This window comes from Parus major, chromosome 11 (assembly GCF_001522545.3).
Source record: "Parus major isolate Abel chromosome 11, Parus_major1.1, whole genome shotgun sequence".
Lineage (NCBI taxonomy): Eukaryota > Metazoa > Chordata > Aves > Passeriformes > Paridae > Parus > Parus major.
The window spans coordinates 7,859,038-7,879,511 of NC_031780.1; the positions used below are offsets into that span (position 1 = coordinate 7,859,038).

General features: G+C 55.1%; 1 protein-coding gene across 2 annotated transcripts; it reads left to right on the forward strand.

Moving 5' to 3' along the window:
* Nucleotides 1–307: 307 nt before the first annotated feature.
* On the forward strand, nucleotides 308–20,438 carry ZNRF1 (zinc and ring finger 1). Of its 2 annotated transcripts, none has more exons than XM_015640045.3 (5): nucleotides 308–949; nucleotides 17,966–18,061; nucleotides 18,700–18,805; nucleotides 18,899–18,989; nucleotides 19,357–20,438. In XM_015640045.3, the coding sequence occupies exons 1-4, from the start codon at nucleotides 505–507 to the stop codon at nucleotides 18,954–18,956; spliced, it is 705 nt and encodes a 234-aa protein (XP_015495531.1). In that variant the 5' UTR covers nucleotides 308–504; the 3' UTR covers nucleotides 18,957–18,989; nucleotides 19,357–20,438. The 2 variants fall into 2 exon arrangements, with proteins under 2 accessions (XP_015495531.1, XP_015495529.1); XM_015640043.2 differs by having other exon boundaries at nucleotides 309–949; nucleotides 19,138–20,438.
* Nucleotides 20,439–20,474: the final 36 nt, after the last annotated feature.

The following is a 20,474-nucleotide window of genomic DNA, read 5'->3' on the forward strand; positions in this document are numbered from 1 at the left end:
GGCCGGGGGGGCCGGGGGCGGGAGCATGCGTGCTGCCGGCCGCTATTGTCTCCGGCGCGGCGCCCAGCACCAGGCGGCGGCCGCAGCGAGGCCGTGCCCAGCGCAGCGGAGCGGGGCGCGCCGCCCCCGCCGCCCCCGCCGCCCATGGGCCGCAGCTGATCCGCGCCCGGCTCCCGGCCGCGCCCCGGGCACCAGCGAGGCGGGCGGAGCGACCCTGCCGGCGTCCACCCCCCCCTCCCCCGCCGCTCCCTCCCCGCTCCGCGGCCCCGGAGCCCTCGGCGGCCTCCGCCGGGGGTGACGGCGGCGGCGGCGGCGGACTCGGGGCGCCCTCGCCCCTGCGGGCCCGGCGGGGGGAGGATGCCTGGGGCGGGGATGGGTTTTCGCCCGTAGCTCCCCGTGCCCCCCCGCTTCCTTCCGCCCCCTCTCGCCTCCCAGCGGGGGCGGCGCGGCCCCGTTCCCCGCGGGGGGCTGTCGCTCGGCTCCCTCCGGCCCGGCGGCGCCCACATGGGGGGCAAGCAGAGCACGGCGACCCGTTCGCGGGGCCCCTTCCCGGGGGTGTCGACGGATGACAGCGCCGTGCCGCCGCCGGGAGGAGGGGGGGGGCCGCCCCCCTTCGGCCATTACCGGGCGGGCGGCGGCGGCGGCGCGATGGGGCTGCGCAGCCGCTCCGTCAGCTCGGTGGCCGGGATGGGCATGGACCCGGCGGCGGCCGGAGCCGTCCCCTTCGGGCTGTACGCGGCGGCGGCACGGGCGGCGGGGGAGGCCGAGCGGGCCCCGGGCGGCGGCGGCGGCGGTCCCGGCTCCGACTCCACGTACGCCCATGGCAACGGTTTCCAGGAGACGGGAGGCGGTCACCATAGAGACGGGATGCTGTACCTGGGCGCCAGGGCCTCGCTGGCCGACGCGCTGCCCCTTCACATCGCACCGCGGTGGTTCAGCTCGCACAGCGGTGAGTTCCGGCTCCCCGGAGCCTTCCCCCGGCTTCCCCTCCCTCCGTGGGTGCCCGGGGGCGGCGGTGGGCGCGGTTCACCCGGGAAGGGGGAGCTGCCCCCCTCTTGGACCCTCATCCCCATCCCCTCCCCGGCACAGACAGGTGGGTGCGTGCTGGAGCTGGCATCTGTGTCAAGGTCAAGGGAGGAAGGGGCTGTGAAGGGAGGAGGCTTTCTAGAATGGAGGTGTTTTGGCTCAAGGATATGAAGCAGTGGATGTGGCACCCCCCACTCCATCCCCCCTTGACTTGGGGGATACTGGTCTTGAGAGTGCTGTAGCTTAAGACCTTGGGTTTTGCAACCAGGCTGAGCACCTTGTGTCTCTTCTGAAGGTGTTTGAGGGTTGCCAGTCATGTGTAGTAGTTCCCAGCAGTAGAAACTGGAAAAGAAGCAGAAGAAGCCTTTGAAAGCAAGGTGTGGGGATCTTTATTTTTTCCTTTGTTTTGTCTGATAAAGGGCCAGGGAAAGGCTAAAGTGGGTTTTCTCTTTCAAGCCAGCTGGCAGTGTTGTGGTGCTGAGGAGGAAGCAGAGGAGGAACTGCCTGCCTCTTTAACAGGGCTGAGGGGCCAGCTGGGCTCTCTCGCAGGAAACGTGTCAAGGCTGTGGGAAGGGGCAAGGTTACCCCCTTCACCCTCCTGGCTGGACTCTTCCATGTGTCCTGGTGTCTGGAGAGGAGCTCTGGCTGCGAGCAGGGCTGTGTCACTGACCTAGTTTTGGCTGGGTACAGGGAGCGAGGTGGGAGGTCCTCCCTTCCCCTCCTGGCTAGAGGGGGAAGTCATTTCAGGGATGTCTCCTTGCATTTCCTGGAATAGTCTGGGATTTCTCTCCCACCCGTCCCCCTCGCAAATGCTGTGTTCTCCTTGTGTGACGTGGTCTGGGAATTTCATAATATGCCTTGGGACAATGCCTCATTTTCAGGAAGGCCTGAGACTGAAGCAGTGGATAAGAACAAAGTGCAAGAAGAGTCTCGTGGGGCCCATTTTCCTACTTCTTGGAAAAAAAAAAAAAATCTTAGGATTTTTTTCCCTTTGCCCAGTCTTCAAGGGCTGCTCTTGTCTATTAGATTGAAGCTGTGTGTCTTGCATTGCATCCTCAGTGGCAGAATGCCCCAGGTCCAATTCCTATTGATCGGATGAGCCAGGCGCTTGCCATCCTCCCTGGCAGATGGAGAGGGCTGGCATGTGGCACTGGAGTTGAGACCAAGTGCTCCTGCAAACTTTCTTGCTCTGTGACCTTGCACAGCCTGTGTTGCTTCTGCTGTGGTTCTTAAACACAGAGAGGGATGGAGGCACAGCATCCTTCCAGGTATTCCACAAGCCTCTGTTGGAATAAGTGCCATGGGGGCTTCTGCTGCACCAGGTGCTGGAGTGAGGAGGGTCTCATTACAGAAACACCCTGCAGCTCAAAGTGGTTGGTCTGAGAGTATCAGTTACATTTTAAACTGCAATGCTGAGAGGCAAAAACCTGTTCAGAAAAATAAACCAGCTGCAAAATGGAGTAAGCTGTTTTTCAGCCACTTGAGCGACTTAGTGCAGTGCTGCTAAGTTAAACACGGTGCCCTTGAAAGATTGCAGCGTGAGCTGTGGGAAGTGCTGCAAGAACTGGGTTTCTCTGGTGTCTCTTTTGGGGCCCTCTGAGAGCATTTGAGCTGAGCTGAAGCGTGCGCGGGCAGCAGCAAGAGCTGCTCGGTCTGTGCCAAAGCCTCTCCCGGTGGTGGTTCTTCCTCGTTGCTAATTAATAGCAAAAGGAGTGGAGGATGCTTAAAGACCCTTCTGAAAACTTGTCAGAGCTCATTTAACTTTTGCACTCTTCCTCTCTTAGTGTAAGAAGTTAATGAAGGATTTGGAGACTGCAGGGAAGGGAGGAAGTAAGCCACCACAAGATTGCTGAAATTCCTGATAATCTCCCGTTGCAGCTGGTTAACCTCCAGCAGGGCAGTCAGGAGCTACTTGTGTCTTCCCCCCTGCCTCCCCATCGACCTGCTCCTCTCGTGGTGCTGAGCCACTCCATTAGCCCCTGGAAAGTGCTGAAGCAGCAGTGCTCTGGTAAATGGAGAGGAGCTTTGACATTGCTGCGCGTGACTGTCCCTGCTTCCTTTGAAGGATGACTTGAGGGTGGGGATGAGGGAACCCACTGAAGTACCAAACCCACCCAGGACGAAGCATGCCCTGGGGATCTCTGGGATCTGCCTGAGCTGCTCTAATACCAAGGAGAGGAGAGGAGCCCCCCAAACTCTGTGGATAACAGGGTTGGAGAGTGGATTCTTGCCCTGCCTGACCCTTTCTGGAGACCGGGACGGTGCCGTTCTCTACGTGCGGATTGCATTCATGTTTTTTTGGGAGCACTTGGGTTTTGGGGATGAGCAGGGACCTCAAAGTGCAGCCTGAGCTCTGTGGAGTTCTCAGTGGGACAGTGAGGAGCTCTGACTTGAGGGCAGTGATAAGGTGCTGTTGTTGTAGCAGCATGCCTGTGATAACGAGAGCGCACAGATAGTCCTGGCGCCTTGCTACTCCCTGGATCTGCAGGGCAGAGTTTCTGTGCCTCTCCAGCTCATCAGGCCCCTCAGCAGGGACCTTCAGGAGTGACTGGGGCCAGATGAGCTCTCTTCCCTGCTTGGTGTCACTCCTCTCCCTCTCTACAGTTGAAGGCCTGCAGAAGAGCTAGGTGTGCCTGGTGAGGAAGAGGGGAGGATTGTGCTGGGAGGTGTGTGCAGAGGAAGGTTGCAAAGTGGTCCCCAAGGGAGTGAATGCTGCAGCATCACTGTAAGGTGCTGTGCATGGGAATGGTCAGTGAGAAGAGCCCACTGCTGAATCCCTCTGGGCTCCACTATGGCTGCTGGGATGCCAGGAGCAGTTAGATCCTGATGGCCACTAGCCTGTCCCAGGATGAGGGCAGGAGAGCTGCTGCTGTTGTGAACAGTGAAGCCTCCATGTATCTTCCAAATGAGGTAGGTAAGGAGCTCTGACCTTTATGGTGGAGCTTGTCCCTCCTTTTGAGTGGACAGTACCTCTGTGGGTGAGTCCTGTTTCCTGATGGGGATTTTCCCAAGGCATGCCCACCATAATCACAACTGTTCCAACACCACCTGAAACTGCTCTGGGATTTCCCTGTCTGCCCAGAGTTTCTGAGATCCACTTCCTGGCCTCCATGAGTGGAAAATTACATGTCTTGCACAACTTTGGAGTTTGCCTGTAGCACTTGACTCTGCCTCTGTAGGTTTATGACTATTAGAACTTCTCTGTAAAGCCAAGGCTAGTGGGAAGAAGGGAGAAAAGGGAGATGTGTGTTTTAGTGCTTCATGTCTCCAGCTTTGTGTGGTTCTCTTAGTATATCTCATGTTATTCATCTTCATCAGAGGATCTAAGGGAGTTTGCAGAGGCTGTAAGTAGCTTAAAGTTTATCTGGAAATCCCACTCATCACCCAAAGCCCTTGAGTGTTTGAAGCTCTAATAAATCCATATCTCCTTGTCTGCTGGCTAGCCCAAGGAAACGCCTGGCTCATCCTCCTGTGCAGTACCACCAGGAATGTCACAGGCTTTCTGTGCCCTAACAAAGCAAGCTGTTTGTCCTGGGTGCTGGTGTCAGGAGGCCTTCTTTGGCAAGTGAGCAGCTGTGTTCTCAGCAGCACTTTCCTGGAGCAGGAGGGCTCAACCTGAGGAAGATGGGAAGGTTTTTAGTGCAGAGATGGCAGCCAGGGTGCTGGGCTGAGTCCTTCTCCAGGCACAGTTTGAGAGAAAAAAAAACCTGGAAGTGTTCTTCAATCTGGCTCCAGAGAAACAGGGTGGGAATAGGGGTTGTTTGTTGGAGGGTGAGCTGAAGGTGTGTGTGAAGACCTGTGTTGGGCAGCCTCGGTCTCTGCAAACTGGGAAGAGGTCTGTCTGTGGTGACCCTTTGCTGTGCTCTGACATCTTTGAGTCCTGAGCCTTTTCTCACGGGTGCCTGGCAGTCTTTGCTCCTCAGATAGTTCTGCCATTGCAATCTCTGTACCAGAATGAGAAGGCTGAATTCTACCTTGTTAGTTAGCTTCTCTCAGCCCTGACTGTCCTGCCACCAACTTGTCACCAGTGTGTTCTGGCAGCCAAAATGGGCCCCCACCATGTCCCATGGTGTATCAGGCACAGCACTGCCAGCCAGTCAGGGGAGGTGAGCGTCCTGCTCTGCACTGTGTGGCCACTGCTGTGTGTCTGGTGTGCAGATTTAGGTGTCAGAATACAAGAAGATGTAAAGCTGTTAGAGAGCGTCCAGAGGAGGGACATGAAGATAGTGAAGAGTCTAGAGTGAAAGGCATGAGGAGCTGAGGTCACTTGGCTTGTTCCATCTGGAGAAGAGACTGAATACAGAGCTCATCATGGGCTGCAGCTTCCACAGGAGGGACAACAGAGGGACAGTACCAATCTCTGCTATGATCAGTGACAGGATCCAAGGGAACATCATGGAGCTGTGCTAAGGGAGGTTTACATAAGGTGTTAGGAAAAGGTTTTTCACCCGGAGTGTGGTTGGGCACTGGAAGGCTCCCCAGGGAAGTGGTCTCAGCACCACATCTGACAGAGTTCAGGAAGTGTTTGGACAAGGCTCTCAGGCATTTGGTGTGATTCTTGGGATTGTCCTGTTCAGCACCAGGAGTTGGACTTGATGATCCTTATAGTTCCCTTCCAACTGAATCTGTGAAGTTTTCAACATGCAGACATCACATGTGTTTCCCTCCCCACTTCCAGGAGATAGGCCAGGGGAAGGGCACCGCAAGGTCTGCACGAACTTGCCATTCTGAATCTATTTTTGCTAGTGGAAATTTCCAGAGATGACTGTCCTCAAACCATCTTTTTGTGGGTTTGGTGCTGGTTGCTGTCTGACAGCCGGATCAAGCACCTGCATCATTGCCAGACCTGTGGATCGTTTGGGAAGCGGATGCAGAAACGGTCCTGATGACTCCCCACACTGGTGATGTTCAGATGTTGGGCTCTCCATGTCTGGCAGGGATGCTTTTCTGCTTCTGCCTTCTCTGAGCCAGCTGCCAGGGCAGCATCCACCTGGGACAGGGGGAAAAGGCAGCGGCTACCTTGGAAGAGCAGAGTGCTAAACACCTGAAGACAGGAGACTCAAAGGCAGTTTTAATGCACACCAGAGCTGGAGATGAAGTTTAAGTGCATCAACGTTGGCGTTGTGCGTGAGAAGCCAGCGGTGGCGGCAGTTATCTTCAGTCTCCGCAGCGAGAGTGAGCACAGGCTGTCTCTGTGCTGCCTTGCCTCCCCAGTGTCCTCTGAAATCCCGACTGCTTTCCTCAGGAACGCGGCACTAATTCCTATGCACATTAACTGGGCTCTCTCCTCTATAAACCTGTGCATAAATCAGCATTGGGTAGGTGGGTGCCCTCTCCCTCTTCCACACATGTATCTTCTAGAGATGCTGAGAAAGATGCTCTCGTGCTCCTGGGCTGACCCACTTCCCAGCCAGGATTGTCTTCCCAGCCTGTGACGTAAGTTTATCCCATGCTGGTTTGTTTTGCTGAGATGTTTGTTCCGGTGACTGGAATAACCGTAAAGGCTTCTCTTATTTATTAATGTGCTATTAAGGCTTCTCTCTCCTCTCTCTCTCGTTCAGTGGCCGGAGGATCAATCAGATACAGACATCTTTGGTGGAGGAGCAGTATCAGGCTGGCGCCTGGCCAAGGCAGCCGCGCAGAGTCATGGGAAAATGCTGCTAAATGCTGAAAATTAATTTCAAGAGAAGCGCAGGGAGGGAGAAAAGCCCACTTTGGAGGAGGAGAAAGAAAAAAGCTTTTTTCCCTCCCTTCGATATAATCTCTCATGTGACAGATCAGACAGGCAGCAAAGGGCTCTTCAGATAAATTCCCTTTGCAGGGACCAGCCTTGTGGTGCCCCAAGCAGACGGTGGGCAACCACAAGGGGCATTTTGTGGCATCTGCTGCTGGTAACCAAAACCTCAGATGTGCTGAGTACTTGGTTTTGAGTAAATGTGACCTGGCTTTCTCCTGCTTCCCTTGAAAACTGAAATCATAAGGGCTTGGGAATGATGTGCATGAGCAGCCAAGTGATGCTGTAAAGCAGCAGGCTCTCATGCAGAGCACTTTGCCCACCTGCTTTGGCCTGGCTGTACATTGGGGTACAACAAGCCTCCCTCTGTAGACACACCAATTTTTAAATTTCAGATAGAGGAAGAGTCGTTAAAGCTGGGCCTTAAATGTCTTCCCTGCAGCAGTTCTACCAGGCAGGCTTCAGGTGTGGGTGAACCCACTAGGGGCTTGAGGTGCCCCCCAGGGGTGCTCCTGCTGTCCCTTGCAGGTGCTGCCTGGCTGAATGCTTTTGCTTTTTCATGGGAGGCTGTTGGCGGTGCAGCTTCAGGAAGCTCTGCTGCCTGGGGCCTCTTCTCGTGCTGCTGCACAGCATTTCCCGTGGGCAGAGCCCAGCTGCTGGCAGGTTTCCTGCCCTGCTGGGCTGCAGGCAGGGGAGGGGAGTGCCTGTGGTGTGGGCCAGGGGCTCCTTCCCTCTTGTCACAGTTTAACTTTCCAGCCCACGGTAGGTCTGTACAATCTGGGATTTGAGGAAGGTGGAAGAGAAGCAGCAGGCAGATCTTCATGGCTGGTTTTGGTGCTGCTGGCATGGGGCTTGATACATCGGTGCTCCCTGTGGTGGTGGTCCCTGTGCCTCCATGCTGCCAGGTTTGTGCCATGTGCCACCACCTGAGCCTGAGCAGATGCATCACTCAGACCCAGCACTGGGTCTGTGGGCAGTTGGGGATGTTCCATCCAGGGTGTATCTTGCCAGTGGGGATGGTACCTCACCACTGGAGAGGCTGTACTGCTCCTCTGAGGTGAGGCTGGCTCTTCTCTCCCCTCCCCTGTAGACCAGAGCTGGCCAGCATCAGCGCCAGGTTGACCTTGGGACAGTTGTGTCATGGGCTGAATGAGCTTGGGAAATTTGTGACTCGCTGTGCTCATGCACACTCGTGGCTGTGGGGCTGCCATCAGTGGCATGAAACTAGACTGTGCACCTTGGAACAGTCTTTGTAGAGAAGCAGAGATGCTGTGGAAATATTTACCTTTTTGCTAGTTTTAGCAACCCTAGTAAAAATTTCCCTGGGTTGTATATTCCCAGTTAGCACCCTTGGCTCATTGAGTCTAAGTCAAGTTATGGTTGTAGTTCCTGAGACACTGTCACAAGTGCCAGGCACAGAAGAGGGGCTGGGGCAGATCCTGGTGAGGGAAGCACAGCAGTGCAGATGAAGAATGGAACTGAAAGCTGCTCAGAGCTGTTTCCTGGCCCAAGCAGGCAGGACGGCGTGACAACAGTGGGTATTTTTAGAGGCCAGCTGCCTGCAACACAAGAGGGGGAAAGCAGCAGTCAGGCAGGAGAACTGAGTGATGCTGACCCTGTCCCACATCCCTGCCCAGCATTTTATTTCCTTCCAGGATGAGGCCATGTCCTCTGTGCCTCTTTGCCTGTTGCTGATTCAAAAGACAGCTTTCTTCCTTCTTCCCCTGATTTTCACCATGGCTGTGAGCTTCTCTGATCACAGCTCAGTGATTTGAGGGTGGTGCTGGGGACTCTGCTCTTCACATCCTGGATGGTTGCATTACAGCTTGGGGTGGTGGGCGTTTGGGGGATTGATTTTTGGAGAAGTCTTTGTCACCAGTGAGGGGAAAACCTGCAGTTTCTCCTGCAGCCAGGGTAATTGCAGTAATTCATTTGGGAGCTCTTCCTACAAGACGATGGAGCTACATTTTGTCAGAAGCGCTGCAGGGGAATTGGATCCACTGTTCAATCCATGCATTCAAGGCCTGTACATCTGTAGCCAGGGAAAAGGAGTGGGGGTTGGCTCTAGGCAGGTGGCTTAAATTACTGTCTGCAGAGAGGTCAAGTAAGTATGGGCTGAGATCAGTTTTGGGGCCAACTCTCTGTTAAGCTGGTGCTGAGCAGGATGGGCTAAGGCTGAGTACCCTGCCTTGGTTGCCTTGGCATTTTAGGTTATCTCTGATCAGATCTTGCTGCTTTGAAACTCATGTCCATTTGCTTACTTATTGCATCCCTGATTTCATAGCCCTTGAAGTCTGCTATTAGCCTGGATCTTACCCTTCTGAGGGGGTTTTTAGATGCCTTTGATTTCTTTTTGCTCTTTGTAGACAGGTACAAAATAGGTGGCACTCTGCACCTAGTCATGGGTGAATGTTTCATGGGAGGATGATGCTTCACAAGGCCCTGCCCAGCTCTGGAAGCAGGGTTACACTCTGCTCTTCTGGGTGTTGCCTTTTGTGATGGCAAATTCCACAGCTGAGATTTCTGTCATCTTCAGCTCCACTATCTCCTTCCTCAGAAGGAGCCCTTTTCATGTTGGATGTTGGCACATGTTGAAGCAATGGGACAGAGAAGGTTGGACACCTGGACAAGGTTATTCCTGCCTGTGGCACAGTGTGGCCCCTCCTGCCTCCTCCAGCAGGATCCAACGTGGCCAGACCCTGCCACTCTCCAAGGGACTCATTCCTCTGAGATGCTGTGCCTTGTGTTTCAGAGGGCTCCTGGAGCTGCAGAAAGCTGGCTCTGTCTGCCAGCTGCCTCCATGCTGCAAAGTCAGCCAGGAAGCTCTGGTGTGGTGTATCCCCATCTTCAGCATAGATCTTCCTCCCAAATCCCTAGCCTTTGGCTGTCAAAGGGGTGCTCATGCTGCCTGGCCAGGCAGCTTGGTGCTGTGGAGAATCGCTCTCCTTCTGCACCATGTACAACTGAGAAGAGTGATCACCCCCCAGCTTTGCACCTGCTTTTTCCTGTTGTCCTCACTAGCCCTCAGCAATCACAGTCCCTCCTGGGGAGCAGGGAGATGCTCTGTGCCATGCAGCCCTTCCTACCACGTGAGGGGCAGGTGAGGTCAGGGCTTCTCTGCAGCATGCTCCTCACTAAGACTTTTTTTTTTTTTTTTCCAGTTGTGGAAAAATTTCAATTTTTTTTGTCTTTCTGCGGAAATAACCACCGTGAACTGGCCTCAAGTGTTCCCCAACCATGCACGGCTTGTGGGTGCAGCTCTGTGTATCTTTAATGCTCTGATTGCTGCCCACTACATAAAAACTGCCCTTTCTCTACCCCAAAAAGCAACTTGTCATCCTTTCCACGCACCCCAAGGGTTGGCAGTGTTGCACAGATGAAGAACAGTTTGTCTCAGTGATCCTGCCACCGTGGCCCAGGCACAAAGACAGCCTCCACCATGCTCTTTGTGCAGTGCTGCCGTGGAATGCCTGGGGAGGAGGTGTCCCAGGAGGTGTTTGGGATCGCTTCCTGGCAGGAAGAGGTACGTGGGTACTCTTCAGTGTTGAAGTGCTTGGCCATACTCCCAGCATCACAAAGCCAGGGCATGTCATCATGTGCCTGTGGAATGTCCCATCATCCTCCCAAGAGATCATCTGAAGTTGAGGCGTGATGGAGCCTCAGCAGTATCAAAGCACAAGGTTTCTGCTTTGGAAAAACCCAGGGGTCAGGAAGCAAATCACCCCATGGGGTCAGATCCGGCTCTGTTTGGGAGTGGCTCAGGTCAGGCTTTGGTGTTTCAACCTTTCCAAAAGCGGGAATTCCTCTGGCAGCTCCTCAGTGCTGGAGCCTGGCAGTGGGGACTCCGTGGGTGCCTCCCCAGCGGATGTCTTAGTCAGAAATGACTCACCCCACCAGTCCCCGCGTGACGTTGCCTCGCTGCTCCCTCACAGCCCTTGCCAAACCAAAGTGCCAAACTCTGTCCCTTCCTGCTCTGATTTCCAAATTGCTTCATCCCACTGTGCTGCCAGAGGATCCCTTGTGCTCCTTCATTTCAGCGCCTGGGACCCTCTCATTACCCTGCTGGCTCTGTGCATCTTGCAGATGATTGCTGCCCACAGTTGGCTGGGCCTCCTCCTTCCCATGAGAACTATGTGGGAGGAAAAAACCAGGCATTCAGGCAAACCCTTTGGAAATTCCCAGGTGTGACTGCAGGATCGTTGTCTTCTCTGGGCGGTGAATTTGAGCACCTGAGCTCAAATTCACCTTGAGAGGTGTGGAGGCAGCACCAGAGCATCCCTGCAGTTCTCCTGAGCCTTGAGATGGCCCCAGACCTGTTTTGTGACTAGCAGGAGCCCTGGATAAGCTTATAATTTGGTAAATCTGAGCCCTGCAGCCTGACAGCAGGAGTTGGAGGTGTTAATGCCTTTTCTGGGCTATCACCCAGGACCCCTCTGCTTAACTTTGCTCTTCTCTGTGATGCTAAAATTAGCTTTGGGCTACACATTCTTCCTTCTGAAACCTGTTCCCAGCAGCTGGGGGAGTGTTTCTGCAGTAAACTAGGACTTGCCAGAAGACAGGGTGACCCTGAGAAGTTGCCTTTTTCATCCAGGTCTGGGGGAACTGATCCTGCAGTATAGCCTGAGCTATAGGAGGGAGATGATTTCTGCCTTAGTATAAGTACTTCTGTTCAAAAATTGCAATTACAACCATGGAAGGAGCAATATTCAAACAATGATGGGCAAGGAGGGTACTTGACTGGAGATCCTGTGACCATCTAACCAGACCTCTTTGCCCTCCTGCATCTCAGTGTCTGTGGGCTGTGCTGGAGGTGTTTTGTAAGGCTTTGGTGCATCCATCTGTTGAGAATTGATAGCTTTGGGTACTCTGGAGCAAATGTTTCTGTGGGGTTTCCTCTCCCATGTCTTCTGCTCCTTTCCAACTCTCCAGCTTTCCTCAGCCCCAGAATTGCAATCTGTTCTCCTTCTTCCTATCCTCCCCCACCACCTCCATAAGAGCCCAACTGGCTAAAAAAAAAATAGCTCTGCCTCCTGGCTTGCAGCAAGCTAGCCTTGGGCTTCTGTAACGTGGTGCCACCCAGCCCCTCTGCTCTGTGTCCTGCATCTCTCTGACCCCAGTGGCTTCCCTACATCCCACATGAAGCACTAATGCCTTGTCCTTGCTGCTACATCTCCTCTTTGTGGCTTGAGTCGGGTGGGAGTGGACAGAGGTGTCTCCAAAACACAGTGCCTTGAGCATTAGGATGGTGCTACCCTCAGCCAGCTTCATGTCCCATGGCACATCCCTGCCACCCTTGGCTGGTGTGTGGCTGACCTGGCAGCAGACACCTGCCACATGGGGACTTCACCAGAAGCTACTGCACACCAGGGACAGCTTTACTTATACCTTGAGAAACCTGGCCTTGCACAGAAGTAGCTTCTTTTTGGGGTGCTGCTTATAGACATTTTTTTTCTCCCTTCTCAGCAAGCTGAACTGACTCAATCAGCAAGGAAATGGTGGAGCAAGACCATCCCTCTGCCAAGGCAACAGAAATAGTCAAGTTTCTTTCCAAGCACTGCCATCCAAAGATGTCCCATCCAAGCCACAATCCCCTGTTTGGCTGATCACCTGGGGCTGGTTTACTGGCATCCCCCAGCCCTGCCTCCCTTCCATCCCCAGGAAGGTGGGATATCTTATTTCCACCCTGGACCCATCCTTTATGCTCTCCCACCTCTCTGCAGCCTTGAATCAGGAGGAAGGACGCTTGCTTTTTCAAAGCTGGCAAATGAGGCAGCTTAAGTGCTTTACTCCTTCCTGCCTACGTGTCCCTGCTGGTGTCAGCCCTTGTGCTGCACAATAGCCCAGCACCATTGTAGAGTTCACCCTGTGCCTTGAGTCCTGCCAGGGCAGCAGGGCTGCCTTGGACCTTGGCTCCTGCCTCTGCCCATGCAGCTGATGCCATTTCCTTCTGCAGGGGGAAGTGGATTCTGGCCTGGTTCTGCTGGGTGCTCTGGCCTGCAGGCACTTGATGCTGCCTCCTGCAGCATCACCCGACTGCATCGCTGAGGCTGGCAGAGCATCACTTCCATGGTGGGCTTCCACTGGTGAGGGGACACTCATGGAGTCCTCAGCTGCCAGGTCTCTGTTGTGCCCCAGTGCTGGAGAGGTGCTCTGGGTATCCATGTGCCATCTCCAGTGATGCTGGAGCATCTCCATGTGTTGCTCTGTGACTGTCGCTTTAAAAAAATGAGGCTGCTTTAAATGCACAGGGAATTTATTTTCTAGATGTTGGGTCTGAATATCTTGGCTCTTCAGATTTCCTTCACTTGGCTGACAGTCTTGGAGGACATCTCCTCCCTGATCCCTTCTTCCATCCTGGGGCTGTGATGGAACTCTCAAGGGCCCCTCAAGGGAAGGAGAGGACTTGGAACTCCTTTGCCTCACCCAACCCCACATGCTTCACGCTGATCAGCTGGTCCTTCAGTCTTTCCCTCCTCTTCAATCACTAGTCATAGTTTTTCCAAGATGATCCATGCATTCCAAGCTTCCACCTGCTGCTGGCTCAGCTGGCATTGTTAGGGAAGCCATGGTGGAAGGTGGGATGCTCATGGTTTACTCAGCAAGTAGGAGGCACCAGGACTGCATGCTTGGACCAAATATTCCCTGGTTTTATCTCATGTTTGGACGCATCCTCACCTGGTATAAGCCAGTTCCCTTGGCTGGGAGCCCAGGATTCTCTCTAGAGACAAGGAGACAGGCTGTGCAGCTGAGGTTTCCAAATCTTCCATGATTGTTAGGCAGCCTGGAGCTTACCCAAGCTCCCTGGTTCTCCAGGTGTCCAATGGGGTGGGTGGGCACCAGAGAAGGGATTGCTCCTGTGGTAGGCATGTTTTGGGAGTTTGCATTCCTGCTCCCACTCACAGGGGTCCTGGTTTATCCCATGGCAGTACTGGGAGACTGGGCAACCCGGGATCCTGTTGGTGAATGCTCTCTGGGGTCAGTTGCTGGTGTTGTGCCTGGGCTGCTGCTTCCTCTTGCCTTCAGAGCCATCCCCACCGGTGTCTCCCTCTCACTGCTGGAGGTGCTGTGCAGCAGAAAAGCTGCTGCTCCCTGTTTCAGCCACCTACCAGTAACAGAGCCAGGGTGTCCTACTGCCAGGGCTACTCCTGATGGTGCTGTCGCCTGCTGACAATCTGCCTGGAGGCACAGCCAGCAGGAGGAGGGTTTGGCAGGTGAAAGTAGATGTGGCACATGCCTTTCCCTGGGATCTGGGACAGGCTTGCAGCTCCTGTGGACATGGTCTCACCCACCTCTGAGGGGAGCAGCCACTTCCGCTCGCAGGACATGTTGTGGTTGACCCTGTTGTAGTGCTCAGTAGACACAAATGATGGGAATTTCCTACCCCAGCTCCAGAATTGGCTTTGTTTGGGATACCTAGAAGTAGGTTGGAAAGGTGTCTCAATCCTCCCACCATCACTGAATTCCTTGCAGTTCTGTGGCAGTGCTTTTGGCACTGTGAGGGTTAACCACCAGGCTTTTTCAGCATTCATAGGACCGGGTGGAGATTCTCAGAGGTTCCCAGCTCTACTTTGCCCAACTCTCTAAAATTAACCATGTACCCTTCCTAAAAATACTCAGAGGGTAGTAGCCCCTGGAGAGCACCAGCACCACTTGCTCCTGGTTTCTAGACCAAGCCATTGGAGAGAATAGATCACCTGCCAGCCTGTGTCTCGCAGCCCTGGAAAGCCCTTGGCTTTCTCAAAGTCTCCTGCAAGGTACAATAGTCCAGGTCTTGACCTGAACCTGTCTTTCCAGGCCAGCCTCCTTCCTGCAGCACCCTCCTCTTCTTCACTTATTCTTGTTGGGAGCTGGTAGCTGCCCACACATTTCTGCATGAGGTGACAGTGCCAGCTTCAGGTTTAATGTGCCATGGGCAGGAGCATCACCAGCTGCACCAGGTGCCTTGGAGGGGAGGAAGTGTCCATGGCCTTTCCCTGGAGCAACCCCTGGGCCTCCCCATGGGTGTGGGAGGCCCTGGCAAGGAGGAATAGCTGGGCCCTTCTCTTTTTTTTTTAAGCATGTGGGAGGAGGACGGAAAGGGCTTGAGGAGGAGGGAGGGAGCTGAATTTTCCATGAGCAGCTGTCAAAATGTAATCTCCTGCGTTGCTCCGGCTGGCAGCTTAGGCAGGATAAATTAACGGGGATTTCGGGGAATGTGGAAAATACCATGGCCTGGAGGGGGCTGGCCATGTGGAGAGCAGCTCTTTCATCCTCGGGACAGGCTCCTGCCTGAAGTCTGAAGGGATGTTCCAAGGCACCGGGCTTGGTGCCTGCCGCTGTTTGGTGCTGGCTGTCCCCTGGCCTCACTGGCTCTCTGCCTGTCACCTTCACCCAAAGGTCACCTGGAGAAGGGGTGAGGGAGTTCACCTCTGCCTCCCCTTTTCCACTGGTGGTGGGCTCCTGTGCCTGCCATGAAGGGAAGCACAAGCAGTTGCTTTTGCAATGTCAACTATTTGTGCCGACAGCTGGGGTGTAGGGCAGCCCCCTGCCCTGGGGGCCTTTCCACACCAGTTCCTCACTCCTGCTCAGACTTGGGAATTTATGCAACTGCAAATTCATCTTTCCTTTTTTTGCCCCTCCATCTTGTGAAATGCAGATCCAGAAAAGTGTGTGTGTGCTCCTGCACTTGGCTCAGCCCCCAGACCTGTCTGGCTGGGGGATGCCACATACATGCTGGGGCTTGAGCCTGGCCCCTCTGTCTGCCCAGTGTCCCCACGTCCTTGCCACGGGGCTGTGGCGGTGTCAGGAGTCCCGGTGCCCCAGCCAGCTGCCCAGGGAGCAGTGAGGAGCAATGAGGAGTGTTCATGCTGGCTATTTATAACCATGCTAAAGCTATCCCAGCTAGCAAAGAGGCCTGGAGATACAGCAACAGCCGCTCGCTGGAGCCTGCAAAGGACCCTGCTCTTTGCCTGGCTCTGCTGCTTTGCTGGCAGCCGTGCCCTGGCAGCCACAGACCAGGCAGTTTCATCTGGGGCCTTTTCCCTTTACGTTGGTTGCACGTCTCATAGGATCCCTTCAGGTGCTGCCGGAGCTGGCAGATCTGGGACAGCTGTTTAAAATAACACATTGGCACAGAAAAGGGGGGACCGGAGGAAACGAGGTCTGCCCACACACAGCACAGGGAACAGTACTGAACCTCTACAAATGCCGTGCCCTGACACAGAGTTTGCAGACAAAATGCCTTTTCCAAAGGGAGCCCTCCACAGCCGTTCCAGGGACTTGCTGCTGGAAAGCAGTGCCCAGAGCTCCCCGGTGGGGACCAGTGCCTGAGCGCTGGCAGCCCATCCACTCCAGGAGGGGACAGGGACAGGCGGGCTGCCAGGGCAGCGGGGCACCGGGAGGGGGTCTGGCAAGGGGAGGCCAGTTGGGTCTTGCAGCAGGCAGGCTGGGAGGCTACCCGAGCTATCCACTCTATAAATACACCGGGCGGGTAAACATTGGGAGGAGGAAAAAACCAGCTACTTCAGCTAATGGGCACAGCTGCCACAAGGTATAAATTGGTCAGGAGTAAAATTAGGCTGGAGAGAGAAGAAGGCAGATTGGTGCTGCTGCCCACGAGGCCCTGGCTGCGGCACTGCCCTATCGCCTGGGGCTTGGTGCAATTTGGGTTGGACTCAGAGCAGAGACCCTGTGTCCCCAGGCTGGGACAGGGGTGTGTTCCCAGCATGGCAATGCTGCAGACCAGCAGGACACCCCACTGGAAGGATCCCTGGGCTTGAGGGCTCCTTCCTTTAGCAGGTCCTTTTAGAGCCAATCCCATACCATCCATGGTGCTCATCCTTGCTGCACCCTCCTGGGAAATAACTACACTCTGGAGGGTCAGGATCCAAGGACCTGGGAAGTAAACTGTATTTATCACTGCTGCTAATGAGCCCTAGGGTGTTGAGAAGTTACAGGGGCTGTTTGTACAGTAGAGGTCTGATCTGCCTCTCCTTAAAGCCACCCTGTACTTTCTCCCTTACAAGAAACAAACAAAAAAAAATGCCCTGTCCACATCCTTGTGGTGGCAAACAAGAACCTGATTCATCCTTAGATAATTTGTGTACATTCTTTTTCTTTTCGTTCCTGAGCAGCCTTCGCATATATATGAAGAAAGCTCTTGAGCAGCACTGCAGTCAAACCTGATCTGCTTTTAGAAGGCAGATCCTTAAATTACCCTCTCCCTCTCTGCAGGCAGGGAATTGCTGGATATTCTGGTGCAAACCCGTGGTGGTGGCACGCGCGTGTTCGGCTCCAGCTGCGCTGCTCTGCTGGGCAGTGACAAACCACATGGCCTCGAGCTGGCTGCAGTGGAAGGGCAGGGATGCATCCAGATGGGTGACCTACAGGGCTGCTTGGGGTTCTGCTCCTTGGGAGTTTGGGGCTTACAAACTGCGTTTGGGGCAGGCTCACTCGGTGGGGCAGGGGACGATGCCACGGTGGTCTGCATGGCTCAAGCAGGTGATGACACTGATGTGACACCCTGGCACCACCCCAGGCAAGGTCACAGAGCAGATCTGGGCATCCCATCCAGTTTCATCCAAGAACCCAAATCACCGGGCGGGGTCAAGGTCAAGCTGGCTCATCAGCCTGCAGTGTCCCTCTGCTTCTGGCAGGCTGGAGGGGTGAGCACCCACTCCACTCCTGTGGAAAACTGGGCAAAGCACCCGTTTGTGTTTGAGGCTCTGATCATCTAGTGTCCTGCTGCAGCCATAGGAAAAAACCCCTTTCTTGCAGCTTTTCTAGCTCAGCCACGCGGTGCTGAGCTCTGGCAGCAGGGACAGCACTGTCCAGGCACAGGGACGTGCCCATGCACTGCCAGAAGCTGGGTGCTGCGTGCCCTAGGCTGCTGCTCGCCCTTTAAGGCCTGGCAGCAGCTGATGGCCACGTGTGCACTGTCTTGGCACACTCTGTGTGCCCTCTGCGCGGCGGGCACGGGGACGGCCAGCGCACCAGCTCGTCGGCTGTCCCCTGTTCGGTGGCTGTCCCCCACGCTGGCGGCTGCTGGTGACCGGCACAGGATGAGTGGGTGCCCAGTGGGTGCTGTGTGGGGTGAGGGTCACCATGCAGGCAGCAGGTGAGGGGCTGCCCGCTGCCGTGCCCCACCATGGCCCCAGGGATTCCCTGGGATGCAGGGTGGACGACTCCTGCCTTCACTAAGGGCTTGTCTCTCTGCTCTCCTTCCAGGTTTCAAGTGCCCCATTTGCTCCAAATCTGTGGCTTCTGACGAGATGGAAATGCACTTTATCATGTGTCTGAGCAAACCTCGCCTCTCCTACAACGGTAAGGACCAGGCTGTGTGGGGGACTCGGCGTCCTGCCACCCTGGGATGGCTCTGGGCAGGCTGAAGAGATTTGCTGCAGGCAGGCGGCATGGCTGGGCTTCCCAACGAGGGCTGTGCTGCAGCAGGATGGTGCTGCTCCACTCTGCTCCCCTGTCATGGCTCAAGCCTGCTGCTTTTGCTTTCGGGTTCCTTTGTAACACAGCCCCCTATCCCGAGGGGCCCCCCTCCCCTCCCCTCTGTGCCAGAGAGAGCCCTGCTGGTGCATGTCCTCCTGGGCTGCCCTGCAGAGGGTCATTGCCTTCCTCCCCTCCTTGCTGCAGGGCAGCTCATGAGGCTGAGCCCTGGCATCTCCCACCTCTCCCCTGACCACTAGTGTGGGAGTGATGCTCACCCTGTACTGGCTGGTGATTTTTTTGGAAGCCAGGGGTAGGGGCTGTGTTCGCTCCAGATGCCCCAGACCCATGTCCCCCCTCTGCCTCTACATGAGCCTCCTGCCAGTGTTTTCCAGCACTGTTGCCATTCCATCCCATCCCATTCCAGCTGCCCCCGCAGCCATGACCCTGGGCTCCCCTCCATCCCAGGGAGGAGAATGCTGTGGTGGTCCCCATCTCACTGCTGCCCTGTCCTCCCCTCCCAGATGACGTGCTGACCAAGGACGCTGGCGAGTGCGTGATCTGCCTGGAGGAGCTGCTGCAGGGGGACACGATAGCCAGGCTGCCCTGCCTCTGCATTTATCACAAAAGGTACCATGAGGGGACAGCCAGGCGGGTGGCAAGGGGACAGGTGGGGACACCTGAGGCTCAGCAGCATGGTGGTAACGTGCTCTCCTCTTGCAGCTGTATAGACTCATGGTTTGAAGTGAACAGATCTTGCCCAGAGCATCCTTCCGATTGACCCGCCGAGCGTGCTTGCTGACTTCTCTCTAAGGTGAGTCTGTGGAGGGCTGCTCAGAAGGGATAATCCCATGCTGGGTTTAAATCCGAGGCTGGAAGTGGAGGATGGCATGGAATAGGGTGGGACATGACAGCCAGGGCTCCTGCTCCTCACCCGGGACGGTCTCTCTCTGCCTTTGCAGGGCACCTTGCTATACCTGCTGTACCTCCTCTCCCCGTCCCCCCCGCCCCGCCTGGAGTTTTGGGCTGACTTTAAATTCCTCAAGAAGACAAAAATAAAACCCAGAAACTTGAATCCACTTGGGACAACGGCGCAGTTTTTATTTTATTTTATTATTTTTATTTGTTCTGTTGTTTTTCTGCTTTTTGTTTTGGTTTGGTTTGTTTTTTTAATTTAAAAGACTTAAAACAAAAAGAAACATCCAGGAGACGACAGTGTTGAGAAAAGCGGAGCGACCTGCTCTCCCCTCCACAGCTGCTGGTCACCAGGAGAGCTCTGCCTGCCGGGGAGGCCTCGGGGACGCCCTCGGCCGAAACCCTGCCATGATGTTTGGCTTTTCTCCCCGAAGCCAAAGGGGAAAGCTGCCGGGGGACAGCCGGCCAAACGGAGCACGCGGCATTTCTCACCGGCAACCCCCCCACCTCCCACCCGGACTCGCCCGGGGGCTCTGCTCGGTTTTTTTGCACTGACTAAACGGGAAATTCCTCCTCTCTCCCATCTCCCTTTTGGAGATCTCCACCCCGGCCCCGGCAGTGTTGAGATGGGGACTCTGCCCCACGCCGGGAGCGGGGCCACTGCTCCCCCCTGCTGAGTCGCAGGGGTCCGTCTTTCAAGTGTTTACAATGAGAAAAAAAAAGGAAAAAAAAGGAAAAAAAAAAGAAGAAAAAAAGAGAAAATGGACAAAAAAAAAACCAAACAACAAACCACAACTGAAGCTTCGTGTTGACTGGCGTGTTCTTCAATTTGAGCTTCCCTGCCCCGGTGATGTTTACAGACTGGTCACTCTTTAACTCAGCTATAACCACTCAGAGACTGGAGAGCTGCAGCATCCCCGCCGCCCCTCCTGTGCCCCCTCGCCGGGCTCCTCTTGCCAAAACCGCCTCCCCTCTTTCTTTTCCATCGGCTTTGAGTTGGACCCTTTTGAGGAGGGTATGGGGAAGGCCCCAATGGCCCCCCAGATGCCCCCAGCCACCCCTAGTCACAGGGGTGTCTTTGCTGGAGGTGCCAAGATGGTGTCATTTCACGGCAGTGACCCCCCTCGCCCATCCCTGTCCCCTCCTGGCGCGGCGGGCGCATTTTCGTTGGTGAGACCTCCCCTGCCGGTGGCCGTGCCCCTGCGGGAAACCTTTCTGTATTTATATATTAAAAAAAAAAACCGGGGGAAAAAAAGAGTTCAGAGCTTGGGGGGAGCTTCCTTCATTAGTCAAGGTGTTTTGATATGGTATTAAAACAATGTTCAATAAAATATTCACTGTTATTTTATTTCACTGGCTTTCTTGGTGAAGCAGATGATGCCAG

Coding starts and splice junctions, on each gene's coding strand:
- ZNRF1 (XM_015640045.3), top strand. CDS start 505: ATGGGGGGCAAGCAGAGCACGGCGACCCGTTCGCGGGGCCCCTTCCCG. Junction 18,062..18,699: donor ACCTCGCCTCTCCTACAACG/GTAAGGACCAGG, acceptor CTCCCCTCCCAG/ATGACGTGCTGACCAAGGAC. Junction 18,806..18,898: donor CTCTGCATTTATCACAAAAG/GTACCATGAGGG, acceptor CTCCTCTTGCAG/CTGTATAGACTCATGGTTTG.